General features: G+C 42.1%; 1 protein-coding gene across 1 annotated transcript in view; it reads left to right on the top strand.

The window, feature by feature from the left end:
• Btk29a (tyrosine-protein kinase Btk29A) overlaps window positions 1–21,978 on the top strand; it is a 361,771-nt gene that overhangs the window by 13,614 nt on the left and 326,179 nt on the right. Inside the window, exon 3 of the mRNA XM_076307587.1 lies at window positions 15,128–15,398. Coding sequence (XP_076163702.1) covers window positions 15,128–15,398 — 271 coding nt within the window. The remainder of the gene's footprint in view (window positions 1–15,127; window positions 15,399–21,978) is intronic.

Genomic DNA, 21,978 nt, shown 5'->3' with positions numbered 1-21,978 from the left:
AAACCTCCAAGCTTTGGTAATTCGCGCGGAGACGCGATCGGAAAGCTACCGAAGAAGGAACGCCGCCGGAGAAAATTTCATTTAGGGTTTCGCGAGTCGGATGTGTCTGTGTGTCACGACGGTTTTATTAGATTCACCGACTACCGGTGCCCTTCGTTACCAACGTTCTTCGGCCAGGCCAACAGAGCCCAGCAGGGCTCAGCAGAGAACAGCAGTTCCATCCCGTTGGGCATTTACGGGATCGTTTCTCTCTCTATTTATCTCTATCTCTATCTCTATCTATCTCTCTATCTCTCTATCTCTCTATCTCTCTATCTCTCTATCTCTCTATCTCTCTATCTCTCTATCTCTCTATCCCTCTATCCCTCTATCCCTCTATCCCTCTATCCCTCTATCCCTCTATCCCTCTATCCCTCTATCCCTCTATCCCTCTATCCCTCTATCCCTCTATCCCTCTATCCCTCTATCCCTCTATCCCTCTATCCCTCTATCCCTCTATCCCTCTATCCCCCTATCCCCCTATCTCTCTATCTCTCTATCTCTCTATCCCTCTATCTCTCTATCTCTATCTCTATCTCTCTGTCTCGTTTCGCGCGAAACGCTTCCCACGACCGTGTATCTCTATTCGAACGTCGAATTTTCGCCTCGGTCGGACGTATAATCGTGGAAAAAGAAAACGAAAGAGTCGAGGGCTGAGACAGAGGATCGTGGAAGGGAAGAAAGATACGCTGTGTACTTCCCCGAGAGGGACGTAACAACCAACTCCCCGACCCTGGGAGAAAGAAAGACGCCGGCTCGGTCGGTTCCTCTGGATTTCGTTCCTGAATCGGCGAGCTCCTCGCGCGTTTTGTGAAAAAATCCGCGTTGAATCGCTCGGTCCGTTCGCAGCCGGCCACTCCCGACCTCTTCCCTTTTCACCATCAAGAAGTAACAACGAATAATGAGGCTGGTTTTAATTAAATGCCCCGCGCTTTTCCACCGGGGAAGCGCGTCGGTTTTTTTCTTTTTTTTCGGTTTTCTTCTCTCTTTTTTTTTTCACACACACACCGCGTCGGACCGGATTCGAACGACAAACATTTCTCGTGTCGGGTCTTGAATAACCAATTGGTCCCGACTGGACTATTTTCACAACGAGAAATATCGTGGCTGTTCCTCTCCCGATGGAAGAGAAACGGCCAAGAGCTGTTACAAGCTGCCAGGAGTCTGTCGTCGTTTCAATTTCTCGAACAACGTATTTACGAGAACAACGATCAGATTTTTATTAGATTTTTGTTTCGACCAGTGTTCGTTGCTCGTTCGAGAACAAACAAAAATGATTCCCTTCCCTCGATTCGCGTTCTCCAGGTGTATTTGTGTACCGATTCGTTAATCGTTTTCTGTTCTTTTTATCGTATAAATTATATATCTATATACGATATAGATATATTATAGATACACGATTATATTATAAATTATCGTATTTATTTTCACGCTACTCGCGGACAAAATAATCCTATTCGATTCCAATGATTTCCACTCTCTTCGTTGGACCCGAACTCTCGATTCAGGACCCACAAGCGTCCCAATTCTCCCGACTGCTTTCTTTCATCGTAACATGGACGTTTAATCCATCGTATTTTTTTCTTCGATAAATACGTAACTCGATTATTGTCCAATTGATCTTCGCGCGATTCTAATTCAGATTCTCCAATCGTACGCGTACCAAAGGAGACACAAACCTACGGTTTCATCTTCTGTGTACATTTATCTGTACACTCGGTTCGGAAACGATGCTCGTTGACACAGAAGACCTGAAAAATAAATCGACAGAGGTCGTTCGATGTCGAAAGAACGAAACGTTCATCGTGTTTGTTTGTATGCATACATTATAAATACAAAATTCAAATTCCAGGCTTCAGCATCGTCGCGTTCCCGCGAATTTATTATTCGATGAAAATATCCGGTGCTTTGCACGCTTCGCGTTTTTTCCCCCCTCCATTGAGTATTTTCTTCCCCCTCCACGCTGTGCCCCCTCCACAGCTTGGTTTCCGTGCGAGATAATTCTCGTCACCTGTTCCCGCGGCCCGTTGCCGCGCGTAACGCGTTTCGTCGTTTTTAATCCGCGTAACGGCATTAAGAGAGTACGGACGTTAAGCGTTAACGCGATTTACAGGCTGACGGGGGTTGCAAAACAGCGAATAACCTGTTGAGAGAACGTAATCGCTGGAGAAAATTTCGCGCGCCGCCATCGCGCGGATGGCGAAAAGAGGTTAGGAAGAGGGACGACGTGGCAGGGTGCGCCGTACTAGAAACCTGGGGCCCTCCGTTATTGCATAAAGCTCTCCCGTGGTGTATACACGCAGCCAATATCCTTCCATAGTCGGAGGAAACTCGATTTGTCTCGGTGGATTTCCACCATTCGAAAAGAGCTACACCGTGTTACCGGTCGCGTCGCGTCGCGTCGCGTCGCGTCGCGGCACCTCGGTTCGTTCGCGCGCGGGAAACGTACGGGCTGGTTTCCAATAAGAACGAGGCGACTAAAAATTGTTCAATTTGTCGCGGAGCACGCCACACCGAAGCACGGCCACGGTAGGACGAAGGACGGGCTCGCGTCGACGTTGCAACGTGTCGTAATTTGTCGCGAGTACACCGCCACGGTACAGTAGCGCCCCGTAGCGGAATATAGATGTTTAGATTTACGAAGGAACGCGTTGGATCGCCTCGACCGTTCTCGTGGAGCGTTTCTCCTCGGAATTGGATCCCGCGTTCGATCGATTACACCGTTTCTCACCGCTGGTGATGGGACCGAGACGTATTTGCCCAACGTAACGGTTCATTTTCAGAGATTTCTGCGAACGTTGCCTAAATTCGATTCGATCGGTAGAAACGTTCCAAAAGAATGTTATTATGTTAGATTGTTCGGAGGGTCGTTTCGTTTTTTGGCGAAAATGAAACACGATTTTTTTAGAGCGCATGAACATTTTATTAAATTGTACATTCTCCGTTTTGGAGAACGAAATCACTTTTCGAACAAACCGATGACTTTGAGAGTAGCAGTGGAGTGTACCGTGCGTTGTAGAATAGCAATAATGTGTACACGGTGATGTTGTTCTTTTTAACCTGCACGGTTCGATCGCAAATACGATGACTCTGTACGGGGTATTTAAGACTGGGGCGTATGCTTCGAAAGAAAATTAGTGCGGAATTTTAAAGAGTAAATAAATGCGGTCCATAAGATGATTATAGTCATCCGTAGGATACAGTAAGCGTATAGTAACGGGTGACTGTAATCACCGTTAGTGTCGGAAGAATTAAAACGTGGCCGATTTTTTCTACAGACTTGTTATCGTTTTCGGTACACGGAGACGTGGTGGGGGTTGACTCGAACCTCATTGGCGCGGAGTTACCCCCACTCCGACTTCGTTCGCTGAGAGAGTGGGGGAAGTAAGCAGGCTCGTGCATCGGTCGCTTGCCCGCTGCCTCGATGGGTTCGTCCATGGTTTATGATTTCTTGTGTAGGGACCCTCGAATCGATGGTTTATCTTTTAAAGTATTGGATTTTTCGGACAGTGATTTCGTTTTCCAAAATGGAGAATGTATAGTTTAATAAAACGTTTGTACACTCTAAAAATATCGTGTTTCATTTTCACCAAAAAAACGAAACGACTTTCCGAACGACCCAGTAGTAATTAGACCGATTTGTTTGCAACAACTGCGAGTTAGTTTTCTCGTGGTTAGTTATAGATACGTATTGGTAAAGAAAAGTATCGAAGTGTCTTTGAATAATCTGAATTTTATCTTTAAGTATCTTTCTTTGGAATGTTGGAGGAAATTTTGAACATTGTGACGGAATGCGAAAATATTTGATCAAGTTGTATCGATCTCTACGTTTCGTGGATAAAAGTAGTAATATTCAAAAGGAATGTTATTAAAAATTGTAACGTCGGTCGCGAATAAATCACCGTACCGTATCGTTGTCCATTATTTGTTTCTCGGGTAAATGTTTGCCAGTGTTCGATTATAAACGCGAACAAGTGTGCTCGAAGAGCGGTGTACATTTTGTTTATCGCGGACAACGATACATTTGTAAATTGTATCATTTTCGTTGTTATCCCGCTACTTTGATCTTATAAATTTTAAAATGCCACTCTCGAAAAATTCGCGCTTTCCGAGTATCACTTTTATCGCGAACGAGTTTTATGTGTGTACGACGAGTCGTGCACGCTTCGTGCATAAATTTAATGAAAAAGAAAATAAAAAAAAAAAAAAAAAAAACAGAAAATAAAAAAAGAAGAAACGGTAATGAAAAGCCAGAACTTGCCGTGTTTCGTTTTCATTTCTTATTTTTCCATGACACTACGATTTTGCATTCGTAATGCAACGCTACGAGAAGCAAGACACGTTTTTATTAATTTCATCGTACCGCCCTCGAAAAGTGCTTCGCGAAATTATTTTGGAATTCTCTGAACACGGAGGTACAGTGATTCGTCGATACTTGCGATATTTGCAACAATATCGACTCGTGTATCGAACGCACCACCTTGGTCCCTCGAGGTCGCAAAAATCTATTTAATAGAGTGTTTGATAGAGGGGAGTGGCTGTTCGGGATATTGATCAGTGCATTAACGACTAATCAGGAAGCGAGGAGTCGAATGCAATTAGAAGTCACGGAGAAACTCAATCGACGAGTTCAAGATTCCGACATACTTCCTTTACGACCTGCTGCTTCGAAAAGATAATTTAGAGTCTCCGTTAACGAAAGGTTTCGTTACACGAATTATACACAGTGTATATAAAGAATATAAGAAAAATATAATTTGAATACGATCTTCGGTTTAGTCCGATAATTTCTAAAACATATAAAGTTCAGTGTCGAAAACTTGTCGTTTCGCTTCAATTTACGTTTTTTTATAAATAAAATTACTCAAATTTCTACACCGCGAGAATATCTCGTTGGAGTTGTTCGTTTCTTACGAGTGCAACGTTTCGTAATCGGTGATACACATCAGTTCGATATATTCCTGTTTCGGTATATTCGCGAAATTATAGCGATTCGTACCGCACAGTATTTAGCGTGGAATGTCGAAAATCGAGGGATTAGCAGTTTTATCGATGGAATCGACGCGAATTAAACATTCATCGGGTGGCATTTACGCCGCATTCTGGATTTGTCCAACCGATCGCACGGAAGTAATTATAAATGCGAAAGTAATTTTAGTAAATAACTTATTTAATTGCGATATCGCAGCGTACAGCGCCATCGATGTTAACGCGCGTCATCCGCAAATCCATTCGCGCGTTCCTCCGAGTCCATTTGCAAACGTGCACGTTGCGCCACGTTTCGTTTGTCGATCGACGAATAACATTTGGAAATCGAAATTTCGCTAATCGTTGAATTTTACGAATTTTTCAATCCGGGGAATTTCACGAAGATCGAATCAACGAACCGACCGAGGTGTTATTATACTCGATTCGTATCGACCGTGTTAAAAATAGGATAACCGTTTTTACAATCGATGCTTACCTGTTAACGCGTTTTTAAGTTTCGTTGAGGACACTTTAAACGTATTTGAACGCGTAACGCTACTTATTGGTTACGTTCACGCGTGCTGGATCAATTTGAAAATCACCCCGATCTGGTTTGTATCGCGAATTTTGCTTCACGGGGTATATTAGTGGCTCTGTCTACGGAGGTGTCGCGTTGCTTCTTGTCTTTTCTTCGACGTTTTGCCAAATGGCCGATAATGTCTCGTTTTACAGACGTTTCGGAGGAGACGGTAAACTCATCGACAGAGGTAAAGAAAGATACGACATCGAGACGAAGAGTAATGGGCGGTTACATCCCTTTCTCACTCCTCCTCTTCCTCTCTCTTCTCTCTCTTTCACTCTTTCTTTTCTCAAACTCTGTCTCTCAACCTCTCACCCTTTTCTCTGTCTCTCTCTGTCTCTCAATCTCTTAACCTTTCAACCTCTCAATATCTCTCCCTCTCTCTTTCAACATTTCAACCTTTCAACATCTCTCTTTCTCCCTCCCTCTCTTCCTTCGTCTTTCAACCTTTCAATCTCTCAATTTCTCTCCCTCTCTCTTTCAACCTTTCAACTTTTCAACTTCTCTCCGTTTTCCAATTTCTTTCAACCTCTCAACCTCTTCTCCTCTTTCTCTCAATCTTTCAACTTCTCAACTTCTCTCCGTTTTTCAATCTCTCAATCTCACACCATCTCTCCCTCTCCCTCTTTTTCTTCGTCTCTCAATTTTCCAACTTCTCAACCTCTCTCCTTTCTCTCAACATTTCAACCTCTCAACCTCTCTTCCTCTTCCTCTCAACATTTCAACCTCTCAACCTCTCTTCCTCTCTCTTTCTCTTTGTTTTTCAATCTCTCAATTTCTCACCATCTCTCCCTTTCCTTCTTTTTCTTCGTCTCTCAACCTCTCAACCTCTCAACCTCTCAACTTCTCTCCCCCTCTCTCTCAACCTTTCAACTTCTCAACCTCTCACCATCTCTCCCTCTCCTTCTTTTTCTTCGTCTCTCAACCTCTCAACTTCTCTCCCCCTCTCTCTCAACTTTTCAACTTCTCAACCTCTCACCATCTCTCCCTCTCCTTCTTTTCCTTCTTTCTCTCAACATTTCAACCTCTCAACTTCTCTCCCTCTCTCTCTCAACTTTTCAACTTCTCAACCTCTCACCATCTCTCCCTCTCCTTCTTTTTCTTCGTTTCTCAACCTCTCAACCTCTCAACCTCTCAACTTTTCTCCCTCTCTCTCTCAACTTTTCTCCCTCTCTCTCTCAACTTTTCAACTTCTCAACCTCTCACCATCTCTCCCTCTTCTTCTTTTTCTTCGTCTCTCAACCTCTCAATCTCTCAACTTCTCTCCCTCTCTCTCTCAACCTTTCAACTTCTCAACCTCTCACCCTCTCCCTCTCCATCTCACTCCTCGTCTCTCAACCCCTGTCACCCTCTTCCTCTCTCACCGGAGCTCCCGAAGGAAACCGTCACCGAAAGTTCTACGACGAAGAAACCAAAGCTCGGGGTCCTTTTACCCGCGATTTAACGTCCCATGAAAACGTGACCGGGCCACTACAAAACACCGCGCGTCAATTTTACACGGTCTCGTGTTATTCTTCATTATTTCGTTCGCGAACGTTTCGCTGCTTCGCACCGCGGAGATAAAAACGCGTCTCGCTCGGTTCGCGCTATCACCTCGTCCGGGAAGCGCGCTTTTTGCGAGCGTCATCCCGTGATTTACGATCGTCCCGCGGATTGGAGGGCTCGGCACGAGGACAGTGACGTCTCGCTGTTTAAACGATACAATATCGTCCAACAATTTGTAAGATTTTTCTTCCCAGCCCGGTGGTTCGAGTACCGTGGACGCTTGCGGCGCGTTTCCAAGACGAAAAACGGAAGCGTCGACACCGCGTCGATAAGTCTTAAAATTATTATTAAAATCGAACAAGCATCGCGATCGCCTCAAGAAATTGTACATCATCTTCAGATGATTTTCCATCATTTTCTAACCATTCAACCCTTGGCTTATCAGGGACGATGTTCTTTACCAACGAAAGTTATTATTACAGGAAAGACTGTAGCTTTTTCACTGTTACATCGGTTATTATTACAGTAATTTTGTTTCAACGTCGATCTTACCAAGCGCGAAGAATTTGTTAAAATTACCCCGATGACTCGTATATTTCACACTCGTATATTTCACACTCGTACATTTCACACTCAAAATTACCCCGATAACTCGTATTGTCTCTCTGGCGCAAACAAATTTTTCAGCTGTAAAATAAAACGAGAAGGCAAAAAGAAAATTCGTAGGAGAAGGACCGTGATTTTTACGCACGGAATAAATTATTCGAAATTTCCAAGTGCGATTTCCAAGTATCCAATTCGCCGCCTTAAGCACAAGAAGGGGATTTTCGTGTCGCGAAATTCTTCTTGTTAAATGTGAATTGTTTAATCTATGGTAATCTCGATTTGTAATTAAGACAGGGATAACTCTCGGCGGAGGGCGACGTCTGCTCAACGCTGACGACAGTTATGTACGTTCTGTCTGGTTTAGGGTTAATATATTGCTCGTCAAACTGGCGGACGCCGGTATCTTGTTAAGATGTGGGTTAAGGTAGAGTTTGGTCGATGTGACGAGCATCGGCGGTGTCTTGATCCCTTGTAACTTCATTATAATACCAACTCGTGACAGAAGCGATCGAAACTGTGCGATAATGGTTCGCGATAACGTTTACGTTGTAGACGACACTCGGTTTCGAATATTATACTCCGAGAGATGGAAACCATTGGATCGGTTTGGGTGACACATGTGTCGATTTCGAGTTCGAATCACGATTTGTCGCGTTAGCCGATCCGTTGGCTCGTTGTTAATCGTTAGCATGTTCGAACGATTAGGTTTGGAAAGACGAACTCTTCAAGTGGCTCGAATAAGTCGAGTAGCTCGATTCGTCGAGTAGACGAACAATAGGTATTCGAATCCTACTCACTGAATTGTTTCCAAATATAATTAGGCTGTATCGAGACGAGTAGACGAATCGTTGAATCACTTAATCGCTGCGTGTAAATTTTTGATTGTTTCGTTACAATTGACCAATTACAGAGGATCTTCGATGTTTCTTCTCTGTTTCTTAAATTCATTCTCGTGAATCCATCGTCGAGAATGTTCGTTTGTCTGAAATTTATTTTCTTCTATTAACGATGAGTTAATGTTTCGTTGTAATTGACCAATCACAGAGGATGTATCAATCACGGATGAAGATCGTCAACGTTTCTTCTTCGCTTCTTAAATCCAGCGTTGAGAATGTTCGTTTTCCTGAAATTTATTTTCTTCCATTAAGAATAAGTTAATGTTTCGTTATAATTGACTAATCATAAAGAATATACAAATCACAGAGGATCTTCAACGTTTCCTCTCCGTTCCTTAAATCCATTTTCGCGAATCCATCGTCGGGGAGGTTCGTTTACTTGAAATTCATTTTCTTCTATTAACGATAAGTTAATGTTTCGTTATAATTGACTAATGATAAAGAATATACAAATCACAGAGGATCTTCAACGTTTCCGTTCCTTAAATCCATTCTCGTGAATCCATCGTCGGAAATATTCTTTTCTCTGAAGTTTATTTTCTTCTATTAAGAATAAGTTAATGTTTCGCTATAATTGACTAATCACAGAGGATGTACCAATCGCGGATGAAGATCTCCAATGTTTCTTCCTCGTTTCTTAAATCCATTTTCGCGAATCCATCGTCGGGAAGGTTCGTTTACTCGAAATTCATTTTCTTCCATTAACGATAAGAGAGATAGTCCTCCCAGGGGATAGGAGTGAAAATTGGAAAATCCGGCGAAGGATGTGTGTACAGGATTTCAGTTCGGGGATGACGATAACGAGGCCGAAGGATTCAAATCCCTTAGCTTCTCCTACGTCGTCATCGTTGGAACGAAAGGAGACCGGCAAAAAGGTAGACACCGAACGAAGGAAAGCACTTGGAGGGGGACGAGGGGGAATTAATAGAGAAAGCGTGAAATGAAAGACCGAAGTTGGACGCGCGGGAACCAGTCAGCTCTGACAAGAACTATCGCGATTTTATCGCCTGGGAGTAGATGAAATTCCAGCCGGGATAGAATTCCGAAACGAAGGAAAGATAAGACCGGCCCGATAGTGAAAATCGTACGTCTTTATCGAAGGAAATGCACGCCTATCGGGTTCAACTCTCCAAGATCGATTCGTCTTCTTTCTTAGGGCGCTTAGTCTCTTTCGTCGAACGACCAAACGACTGTCCCTTTCGAAAATGATCGCGCGAGATCGATCCTGATGCGTTTCTCGAGTCTTCTTCAATCTGTCCTCGCTATATGTGATTTTTCTACAATTAAAAGTGCTGGATCTTGTCGTTTGAGTGAAGACAATGTCATGGTTTAAACATCTTTTAAAGAATCCTGTGTTTGTATACAGGACGGTACAGAAGAAGGCTCTACCTTGTCGAGAGGAACGAAAAATGTCTAATCGACGTAGATACAGCGATCGATTGTTTTGTAAAATTAAATTTGTTATTTTCATCAACCTGTCCTCGCGATATATGATTTTTCTACAATTAAAACTACAGAATCTTGTCATTGGACTGATGGATGCACTGTTTGAATGCACATATCTTTATATTATGTACGAAAACAAGGATTACTATACTACTCCACGAAGTAACCTTCGATGTAAGTGTTAACAAGGAGATATTACGTCGATTTACGATTTATTGTACGGTATTTATCGTTAAGACATTAGTTTTCCCATCTGAAAACGTACGAAACAAGGTTTTCATTCATCGGTGTCGTAGAATTCATTCAAACGGTCCAACATCTCTCTCACTCTCTCTCTATCTCCTTTCCCATAAGCTCAACCACGGAGTGGAACTCTGCTTCTATTGTAATTTGTCACTGCAAGAAGGTTGAATCCCATGTCTGGAGCTGTCGTGAGAACTGGCTCAACAATTTCAAATACCCTATTCCGATATCCCCGCGAAACGCTGTCGATCCCCTTCAATGGCTGTGATCCCTTCGACGTATAATATAATGTACCTCGCAGGATTGAACACGTGTACGCGTAAAACCTCGATTCAAATATTAGCCGAGACGACGACGCTGTCTGAATACGGTCTAACAAGAAGACCTTGCCAAAGCGATGTCTTAGTTTTCAACGAGGCTTTTATCGGCGAAAGTACGATACGAAGTACACAGAAACGAACTCTCCGGGTTTTCTCTCGCGGTAGGTCCGTCTTTGTGGGATAAACGGTGAAAAAGATTTTCGTGCACGGTCTGTTCGACAGTGTCCATAGTTTTTGACGAGAACGTTGTCGGTGAAGGCACAACGTACAATTAGAAACTAATTTCATGGAATTTCAATCACGTAGGTCCCTTTTTGTGAGAAAAATAATGAAAAAAGACTTTCGAGCATGGTGTATTCGGCAGTGTCAATAGTTTTTGACGAGAATGTTATCAGTGAAAGTATAAAGTACAATTAGAAATTTAATTCATGGAATTTCAATCGCGTAGGTCCCTTTTTGTGAGAAAAATAATGAAAAAAGATTTTCGAGCATGGTGTATTCGGCAGTGTCAATAGTTTTTGACGAGAATGTTATCAGTGAAAGTATAAAGTACAATTAGAAATTTAATTCATGGAATTTCAATCGCATAGATCCCTCTTTGTGAGAAAAATAATGAAAAAAAATTCTTGAGAACGATGTATTGGGCAGTGTCACTAGTTTTGGACGAGAATGTTATCGGTGAAGGCACAACGTACAATTAGAAACTAATTTCATGGAATTTCAATCACGTAGGTCCCTTTTTGTGAGAAAAATAATGAAAAAAGATTCTTGAGAACGATGTATTGGGCAGTGTCAACAGTTTTGGATGAGAATGTTATCAGTGAAAGTATAAAGTACAATTAGAAATTTAATTCATGGAATTTCAATCGCGTAGGTCCCTTTTTGTGAGAAAAATAATGAAAAAAGATTTTCGAGCATGGTGTATTCGGCAGTGTCAATAGTTTTTGACGAGAATGTTATCAGTGAAAGTATAAAGTACAATTAGAAATTCATTTCATGGAATTTCAATCTCATAGATCCCTCTTTGTGAGAAAAATAATGAAAAAAGATTCTTGAGAACGATGTATTGGGCAGTGTCAACAGTTTTGGATGAGAATGTTATCAGTGAAAGTATAAAGTACAATTAGAAACTAATTTCATGGAATTTCAATCGCATAGATCTCTCTTTGTGAGAAAAATAATGAAAAAAGATTCTCGAGAACGATGTATTGGGCAATGTCAACAGTTTTGGACGAGACTTAAATCGGTGAAGCTGCATAGGAACAAACTCTACGTATTTCTTAGGAAAATCAACGAAAAAGATTTCCAAGTGTATTCGTTAGCGGTAAGTTCCGAGTGTCACAATTTTACACTCGTTCGAGCATCCTAATTCGATTCTCCGTTTTACTAACGCGACGTAACAAATTAGCGAAAAGTACAATCGGAATGTAACCCTACATCGTTCTTCTCGGGAAGAAGGGTCCGTGAGGAAGGAAGCCAGGTCTCCGTGTTCTCTGTATTTCCAACGATAAAAGTCTCGTACGAAAACTAAGACCTCGTACGAGTAACGTCTACGTGTAAGTATCATTTACGCTTCGTTCGAGCGAATTAACGCGAAATGGGATACGTCAGTTCGCGTAATCTGGAACCCCTTTGCCCGTATACATTCGGATACATCCGATGCGAGGGGAATACCTGTCGGTTTTCGTTTCGGCGGGTGTTTCACCGATATGAAAAAAACTCAAATGGTATTGTCAATCAATCCGTTTTCCGAGGCTGCCCCCGTGGTACGCAAACCGATCGGCAGCCTCGAGTAAGAGTGTAAATATTTCTCGTTGGCCCGATTCGTTGTTCATACTACTTTCGTAATGGACGCGGTTCACAGTATTTCCATTTTACGAATAATTGCTTTCGTCCTGGGAGCGAAATTTTCGGGGGTCAGGTTACGTTTTCCAATGAGAATTTTCATATTTTCGAACCAGTTAATTAATTACGCGAAACGAGCGCGATCGTTTGCCGCGATCGAATTGAATTTCCCGATGAAATTCGTGCGCGATGTTGGTAATTGCGCGGGAAAGAATTCTTTTCTTCTTTTTTTTTTTCACCGTTCGTGTTCAAAGATACATTATATTAGTCGTTAGATATTTTAGATCGAATTGTTTCTCGATGCTTGAACGAAAGTTTACCATGACGCCGCGTTGAGCCGACTTTTCGAATCGTTTGATCTCGGAGCTACGAATACTCTCCTTTCCGGAATCACGAAACGAGGAGGGAAGGCAGGTATACTCGAAGCGGTTCAAAGAATATCTCCGTGTCTACCTTTGATAGGAGAAGACGCATCGAAAAAGAAAATGTACTTGGATAGCAGAACGTTTCTAAAACGGAGGAAAAATCTACCGTTGAACTCGGTCGAGGCTCAAATTTCCTATTTATTTATTCGTGTTCGGGTATTTGACATCGAATTAATCGGAAGGTGGGGTATTTTATCCCCTGTTTGAGATAGTTGAGACGTTGTTATCGATAGAAGTCGTTGGACAGATGAAACGATCCATTTACGTTCTCGTAACGAGTACTGTGCGTAACTGGAAAGATGACGAGCGGAAGGAACGCGGGTACGATTGGTCGTAGTGTATCGACCACACCCTGTACGCACACGTGGTCCTAATCGCGGTGTATTATTGGTCGAAACGGTTACACCTACCAATCGCGTTGACGAAGGGAGGGAGGGCGTGTCGAGTCGGAGAAATAGTGGGAAGCGAGCGGTAGTGGGGAGAGAGTAAAAGGATAGGAATTAAGTGAAGCGAGGTACCTCTTGCTTTTGTGTCGTTCCGTTGGTCATTTTTCCAGTAATACATAGTAGAAGCATTGGTTTCGTTTTACGTTCGAATCATCGTAGTCTTTGCAGCTGTTGTGTAAAATATTGGGTTGTTCGGAAAGTCATTTCGTTTTTTTTTTTTTGGTGAAAATGAAACACGATTTTTTTAGAGTGTATGAACATTTTATTAAATTATAGATTCTCCATTTTGGAAAACGAAATCATTTTACGAACAACCTAAAAATACGATCGAAAAATTCCATGACACTAGCTCCGTAGGAAATTTTATTCTCCGGATTTCAGTACAGGATTACTCCGGTGTTATGTGGGAAGGAAGGGCTTGCTTGTAAGCGGGGTGTACCTTAACACGGAGTGCAAAGTCCCTTTCGTTCTTCATAGTACGTTTGCGCGAATCTTGCCGAATGTTTAAAAGTTTTTCGCGACATTAATTTCATCTTTGGGGCTGTCACGTAGAACGAAATACGATCGAAAAATTCCAGGACACAGGATTACTTTGGTGTTAAGCGGGAGGAGATTGGTTGCTTGTAAGCGGGGTGTACCCTAACACCGAGCGTAGTGCCCTTCGTTCTTCATAGTACGTTTGCGCGAATATTGAAAAGTTTTTCGCGACACTAATTTCATTTTGTTTTCGAATCATCGTCATCTTTGGGGCTATCGTGTAAAATAAAAATACGATCGAAAAATTCCAGAACATTGGCTTCATAGTAAATTCCATTCCCCGTACTTCGATACAAAATTACTCGGCTGTTAAACGAGATGTGATTGGTTGCTTGTAAGCGGGGTGTACCGTAACTCGAGCGTAGTCCCCTTCGTTCTTCATAGTACGTTTGCGCGAATATTGAAAAGTTTTTCGCGACACTAATTTCATTTTGTTTTCGAATCATCGTCATCTTTGGGGCTATCGTGTAAAATAAAAATACGATCGAAAAATTCCAGAACATTGGCTTCATAGTAAATTCCATTCCCCGTACTTCGATACAAAATTACTCGGCTGTTAAACGAGATGTGATTGGTTGCTTGTAAGCGGGGTGTACCGTAACTCGAGCGTAGTCCCCTTCGTTCTTCATAGTACGTTTGCGCGAATATTGAAAAGTTTTTCGCGACACTAATTTCATTTTGTTTTCGAATCATCGTCATCTTTGGGGCTATCGTGTAAAATAAAAATACGATCGAAAAATTCCAGAACATTGGCTCCATAGTAAATTCCATTCCCCGTACTTTGATACAAAATTACTCGGCTGTTAAGCGAGAGGAGATTGGTTGCTTGTAAGCGGGGTGTACCCTAACACCGAGCGTAGTGCCCTTCGTTCTTCATAGTACGTTTGCGCGAATATTGAAAAGTTTTTCGCGACACTAATTTCATTTTGTTTTCGAATCATCGTCATCTTTGGGGCTATCGTGTAAAATAAAAATACGATCGAAAAATTCCAGAACATTGGCTCCATAGTAAATTCCATTCACCGTACTTCGATACAAAATTACTCGGCTGTTAAGCGGGATGTGATTGGTTGCTTGTAAGCGGGGTGTATCGTAACGCGCAACGCAAAGTCCTCTTCGATGTTTAATCCGGTCGCGTCGAGTAGGAATGGAAAAGCGTGTAAAGGTTTCCGTAGGAAGCGGAAGAAACCCGCGCCGCGGTTTGTTTGCGTATATCCGGCCGCGTCTCGGTTTCTGGTGTCTCGTTTTTCTCGGAACGATAACGAGGGGACACGGTTGTTCTCTGTCGCAGCGGCGCAAGGAACGAGGTAGAATCGCGGTCGAGAGCGTCCACGTGGTTGAAACGGCGAGCCTCGGGAGCAACGCCGGCGGCGTCGGCGGCGGCGTCGGCAGCGACGTGGCAGGCAGCGAGACAGGAACAGGCGGAGGCGGAGGCGGGGGTGGAATACCACCTGGGCTACCCTTCCAGGTGGGCTATCGGGAAGCCGGCCAAGAATACACGCTGTACCTTCTCGCTGGCCGCGAGCAAGACCGTGCCGAGTGGATTCGTGCCATCCGTGCTGGTGAGTTTTCCTTTTTTTTTTGTTTTCGCCTTATCTAATTTTTTCTACGCTTCTTTCTCTCTCTCTCTCTCTCTCTCTCTCTCTCTCTCTCTCTCTCTCTCTCTTTATTTCTTTCTCTATTTCCCCCTTGTCTTCACCGTGTTCGAGGATCGTCTTGCTTGTCCCGTCCAGTTCACCGAGAAACCCTCGGTTATTGATACGATTCGATGAACAAACAACCACTGTTCGAACACGTTCGTTACCGCCGTTTTAGAATTCGAATTTTATTTTTCCACGATTTCACGCAACGCGACGTACTATGAAAACGTGGCGAATAGCTGTTAATGATCAGAAACGCTCCGTAAGGACACCAATGCGGGGCGAATCCGACCGAGAAACATTTGATTCTTCGAGGCTTCGAGGATTCAACGTAATTGATTCTGCGTAGCTAGTCGCGAAGGTTTAACGGAGGTATATATAAGCGATTGGGAACAATATTCGAGATTTACGGTGTTGCAAAATCGTCCGAGACGAGTGAAACGATAACGAAAGGTTCCAGGCCGAAATTGCTTCGGGAGCTTCGACTTGTTGCTCCTTGAAAATCGTAATTCGAGCTCAAGCTCCGATAGCCACTTCGTGTCTCGTTGTTATACGAAGTTCAACCGATCGCTCAAGGCCATCGAGGGATTTAACCCCATCGTAACGTTCAGCTACTCTGTTTCTTCTCGAATACTGTCACTTCTCGAATACCGAGGCACGTAGCAATGGCGTAGGAGCAGGGGTGGCTGGCTCGTGACGTCATTCTTATCCGGGAAGTGGCCCGGAGCGACCGGTTGAATTTCCGCTTAAAATGGTAGGCATTAAGCGACACGAATCCGGAACACTTGAAATAATCGAGGAAATTATGCTCCCGAACTCGTTCGGCGAAACGTTGTACTTTCTTACGCCAATGGTATCCCACCGATGGAAAAATAGTGGAAAATCAAGCGCGTGAATTTTTCGAAACACCATTGTTCCTTGAGAATTCGTTTAAGGTGAATATACCAATACCCGAACAGTTATCGTCAATTATATTCTTTACAGTATTATATTTCAAGTTGATATAAAATGAAATAGTTCTTTATTTATCGAAAGGAAAGTGTAATTTACCGTTATTGGAAACAACTACTGTTTAAACGATGCAACGAATTTTTTATTAACCCTTTGGACTCGAGGAGAGATCCTCGATCGCCATGTAATTATTCGGTGTACTGTTTTCGATCCGGGAGAACTTAGTGGTTTTTAAATTGTAATTTAAATATTACGTTCTCGTAGAGTGTAAACGCACGTACGCGAAGTATATAAAAATGTTCCATTCCGGATGAATGTTACGACTGGAAGGATTTTCTCGAGGCGTCGGTTTCCGGTAGCAAAGAAGCCTCGAGTGCAAAGGGTTAATACAAAACCTGTCCAAGTGCCTCGATACATGTACCGAACGTAAAACTGCGTGTAGAGTTGAGTAGATGATTGGCGGGGGAGCGAGAGGCGGTACTTAGTCTCGCTCCGCCCACTCCCCACCACCGGGCCTTCTATATCTCGTTTCGGTGAGAAGAGTTCGTTTCTTTCGAAATATCATCGCGAGAGAAATCTCTCCAAGCGTGAGACTCGCAAACTTGAACGCTAAAAGGTACGAAGATCACGTGGACGTGGAAATCGAGCCGCGTCGTCGAAGAATGGCGGGACGTTAACGTTTAATAACCGGACAATCGTTATTCGCGCCGGTTGGCTGATATTTCGTATAAATTCGCGGGATACAATGCGAACTCTAGGAAGGGGGAACTACGAGCCACGATCGTAAGTCCGGGTTTTTCTTTACGCTCGTTGTCTCGCGGTAATAAGCACGCGACCCAGATTCGGGGGACGTCGGTATCCTTTTAACGGGGTCCGTGCAGCGAAAGAACCGTCGTTAAGCATTGTAATTCATTTCGAGCCGTAAATCTGAAGCAGTTTCGTCTGGTCGAGGCTTATACTCGTTCTCGAGGCCGGGTTCTTTGCGTCGACGTTCGTTAAAGTCTCCCTTAAATTACTCTTCGTCGACGAGAAAAAAAAAAGAAGGGAAGAGAAGAAAAGAAAAGAAAGAAAAAAAAAAAGAAACGAGGGAAGATACAAACAAATCCAGCGCGGATTCGTTTTATTCTCGTAGCGGTTTCCGCGTTATCCCTTTTTTCCTCGACCGTTTGAATTTTACCATTTTAACGATCGTTTTCACGTGTCCGTTTCTCTTCCCCACGGGCGTGGAGTAATTGTTCGGTAAATTAAATTCGCTACGGTCCCGCGATAATGGATGAGTTTTCTTTAAATTAACGTCGAGTAAAATGACGGGAGCGCGACGCAGTTGCTCGTTGTTTCAACCCCAACCCCCTCCGCCCTCTTTCGGTCCCTGTCATCGCGACTGAATTAATTTCGTTGTCGTAGCTTGTTGCGCGTTGTTTTGTCCGAATTACCGTTCGTTCCTCCGACTCTACGAACGAAGAACGAGTCTTTTCGTAAATAATCGACGAAACGATCACGATTGATCGAATCGACGTGTAAATAAAAATTTAAAAACAACATTTTGAGATATTTGAAAGGAATCATAAATAGAAATATTATATTATATTATACTATACTATATTATATTATATTGGGTTGTTCGGAAAGTCATTTCGTTTTTTTTTGGTGAAAATGAAACACGATTTCTTTTAGAGCGTATAAACATTTTATTAAATTATATATTCTCCATTTTGGAAAACGAAATCACTTTTCGAACAACCCAATACTATATATATTATATTATACTATACTATATTACATTATATTACATTATATTGCATTATATTCCATTATATTCCATTACATTACATTATATTTTCCGAATGGAAACTACATCGATAATACTATTTCGTGGATCACCAGTGACCGATTCGGCGCTCGCATTAAAGACAAAATATCAGGATTTATTTTCGGGACACCCTGTAGATCCTTACTGTCATCGTTCTCGAGACCGATGACTCCGGTACAGTAGTTACACAAAGGGTTGAACGAGACACGCGGTGCGGCTGAGTCGAGAATTGTTATCCAGGGATCGTAGTTTTCGTTGCAAGGTGCAGCGCAGTTGCAACGATGACACGAACTTGTACTCGAGGCGAATGCAAATCGATGGTCGAGCCACACACGATGCCGCCCGAAGGAAAAAGTGACCGAAGCTTGACGTCGTTAATTCGCGATCGTTTCACGAGCACAGGTGCCATCGAGAACGTTCTTCTCTTGAAAGCCAAAGTTTTCGCTGCGCAAGCAACCAACGTACTTGCAAACTAGTACTCGAGCTGGACCCAAGTTGGTACTCGAGGTACGAATCGATGGTCGAACTAGTGAACACGGTCGAAATTCCGATAAGATACTGGTCGAAGTGTTCCATGGGTCGGACGTAATGTTATTTTTTTTATAAAAAAAAAAAGAAAAAAGAAAAAAGAGAAACACGTCCAGTCGACGCGAAGCAATATTCGAACCGACGAACGTGCTCGAATTACTATCTCCAACGAGTATGGAAAATTGACACGGTGGTCAACGGGTTAAGGTTTACCTGGAAAATCGATGGCCGAGGAGAAAAAAGAATTTGTAAAATCGATCTTGTGCGTGGATTGGAAAAAGTCGTAACGTTTTTGGAAATACAAAGCAAATTTCGTTATGTAAGCAGTTGGTAAATTTAATCACAAATAATAACGATGATAATAATAACAATACTACTACTACTACTACTAATAATAATAATAATACTACTATTACTACTACTAATGATAACAATACTATTACTAATAATAATAACCATACTACTATTATTACTAATAATAATAACCATACTACTATTATTACTAATAATAATAACAATACTATTACTAATAATAATAACCATACTACTATTACTACTACTAATAATAACCATACTACTATTACTACTACTAATAATAACCATACTACTATTACTACTAATAATAATAACAATACTACTACTGCTACTACTGCTACTAATAATAATAATAATACCAACAATAATAAACTAGAATCTTGCTTCGATCGTTAAGTCGTGCCAGATTTGTCGCACAGTGCACGAAGAGAAATACATTTACATTTACAAGAGTATCGTTCGAGATAAAATTAGACACGTTCGCGTACAGGATACGTATCCCATCGACTCGCAATTTTTTTTTTTGCAGGACGATCGTTATTTCGCCACTCGATCGTCGATTTTGCGTCGGATTTTTCCAAGCGCCCGTACGATTCGTCGTCTCGTTCGTTCGCGAACGATTGAATCGCATTTACGCGAGCCGATTTTCCAGCCGCGTGTAAATTTAGAACAAATTGCGAAGTAATTATTGACGCAGCTGTCGCCGGGATAACGTGGGCCGAAACTCGCCGCGGCAACGAGTAAAAAAAAAAAAAGAAAAAATGATTTTTCACCCCGACAGCGAGCCCCGGCGATCGTTCGTCGTGTTAACCCAGTTCACGTTGCCCGCTTCAATTCGCGAATATTTAATGCTGTCTCGTACTTCCGAGCGTGGATGCCCCTCGTGTCTCTGACCGACGTAAAATAAATTTTTCCGCAAACGCGGCGTACCTGCCGTGGAAATAAAAAGAGTCGCGGGAACACTGTAAACATTGTGCCCGACGATTGAAATTAACGACGAGTCGAAATTAATCCGTACGAGCCGGATAAATAATCGAGAATGAGGAACGAGAAAACCGTGGGAGATATAAGAATCGTTTCCCTCGACTCGTTACCATTGTTGTTATCGTTTAACGGAACGTTCGCGTTTAAATAAATCGAGAATGGAATTTTTCGAGGAAAATCGATCCCGTGAACGTCCAAAGCACGCGTTAGCGTTTGTTCGCCGAAATTCGGTTTAATGGAAAACTGATACACTCCCGCTATATGTTTATCGTAGGTTTGCGCACGATCCGTGTACACAATAATTTATAACCCGGAACTGTTGCTTTCTCGTCATTTTGTACGTTTTCGGGCAAACACTAGACGCGTGCACGGAAGATTTATGAAATTCGAACGGGGCTTAAAGGATGATTTTGTCGGAAGATAATAAAAAAGAAGGGTGGAAGCTTCGTACGAAAATTATTCGAGGCATTTCTGCGCGCGAAGTCACCTAGTATCATTTATCGAGGACTTTGGTCTTTAAAGATAATTATCTTTCGCGAACGAAGCTCAAAGGATGATTTTGTCGAAAGATAATAAAAGAGAAGGGTAGAAGCTTCGTACGAAAATTATTCGAGGTATTTCTGCGCGCGAAGTCATCTTGTATCATTTATCGAGGACTTCGTTCTCTAGGGATAATTATCTTTCGTACGATTTCACGAACGAGTCTCAAAGGATGATTTTCTCGAAAGAAAATAAAAAAAAAGGGATAGTAGCTCCGTACGAATATTATTCGAGGTACTTCTGCGCGGGAAGTCACCTAGTATCATTTATCGAGGACTTTGGTCTTTAAAGATAATTATCTTTCGCGAACGAAGCTCAAAGGATGATTTTGTCGAAAGATAATAAAAGAGAAGGGTAGAAGCTTCGTACGAAAATTATTCGAGGTATTTCTGCGCGCGAAGTCACCTAGTATCATTTATCGTGTACTTTGGTCTTTACGGATAATTATCTTTCGCGAACGAGGCTCAAAGGATGATTTTGTGAAAATAAAAGAAAAGAAAAGAATAGTAGCTTCTTACGAATATTATTCCAGGTATTTCTGCACGCGAAGTCACCTTGTATCATTTATCGAGGACTCTGTTTTCTAAGGATAATTATCTTTTGTACGATTTCAGAAACGAGTCTCAAAGTATGATTTTGTCGAAAGAAAATAAAAAAAAAAGAATAGTAGCTTCTTACGAAAATTATTCGAGGTATTTCTGCGCGTGAAGTCACCTTGTATCATTTATCGAGGACTTCGTTCTTTAGGGATAATTATCTTTCGTACGATTTCACGAATGAGGCTCTGAGGATGATTTTATCAAAAGAAAATAAAAAAAAAAGGATAGAAGCTTCGTACGAAAATTATTCGAGGTATTTCTGCGCGCGAAGTCACCTAGTATCATTTATCGTGTACTTTGGTCTTTACGGATAATTATCTTTCGCGAACGAGGCTCAAAGGATGATTTTGTGAAAATAAAAGAAAAGAAAAGAATAGTAGCTTCTTACGAATATTATTCCAGGTATTTCTGCACGCGAAGTCACCTTGTATCATTTATCGAGGACTCTGTTTTCTAAGGATAATTATCTTTTGTACGATTTCAGAAACGAGTCTCAAAGTATGATTTTGTCGAAAGAAAATAAAAAAAAAAGAATAGTAGCTTCTTACGAAAATTATTCGAGGTATTTCTGCGCGTGAAGTCACCTTGTATCATTTATCGAGGACTTCGTTCTTTAGGGATAATTATCTTTCGTACGATTTCACGAATGAGGCTCTGAGGATGATTTTATCAAAAGAAAATAAAAAAAAAAGGATAGAAGCTTCGTACGAAAATTATTCGAGGTATTTCTGCGCGGGAAGTCACCTAGTATCATTTATCGAGGACTTTGGTCTTT

This window comes from Ptiloglossa arizonensis, chromosome 3 (genome assembly GCF_051014685.1).
Source record: "Ptiloglossa arizonensis isolate GNS036 chromosome 3, iyPtiAriz1_principal, whole genome shotgun sequence".
NCBI classification, from domain to species: domain Eukaryota; kingdom Metazoa; phylum Arthropoda; class Insecta; order Hymenoptera; family Colletidae; genus Ptiloglossa; species Ptiloglossa arizonensis.
Note: the sequence above shows the minus strand (reverse complement) of the source record. Positions and strands in the feature narration are given on the sequence as shown.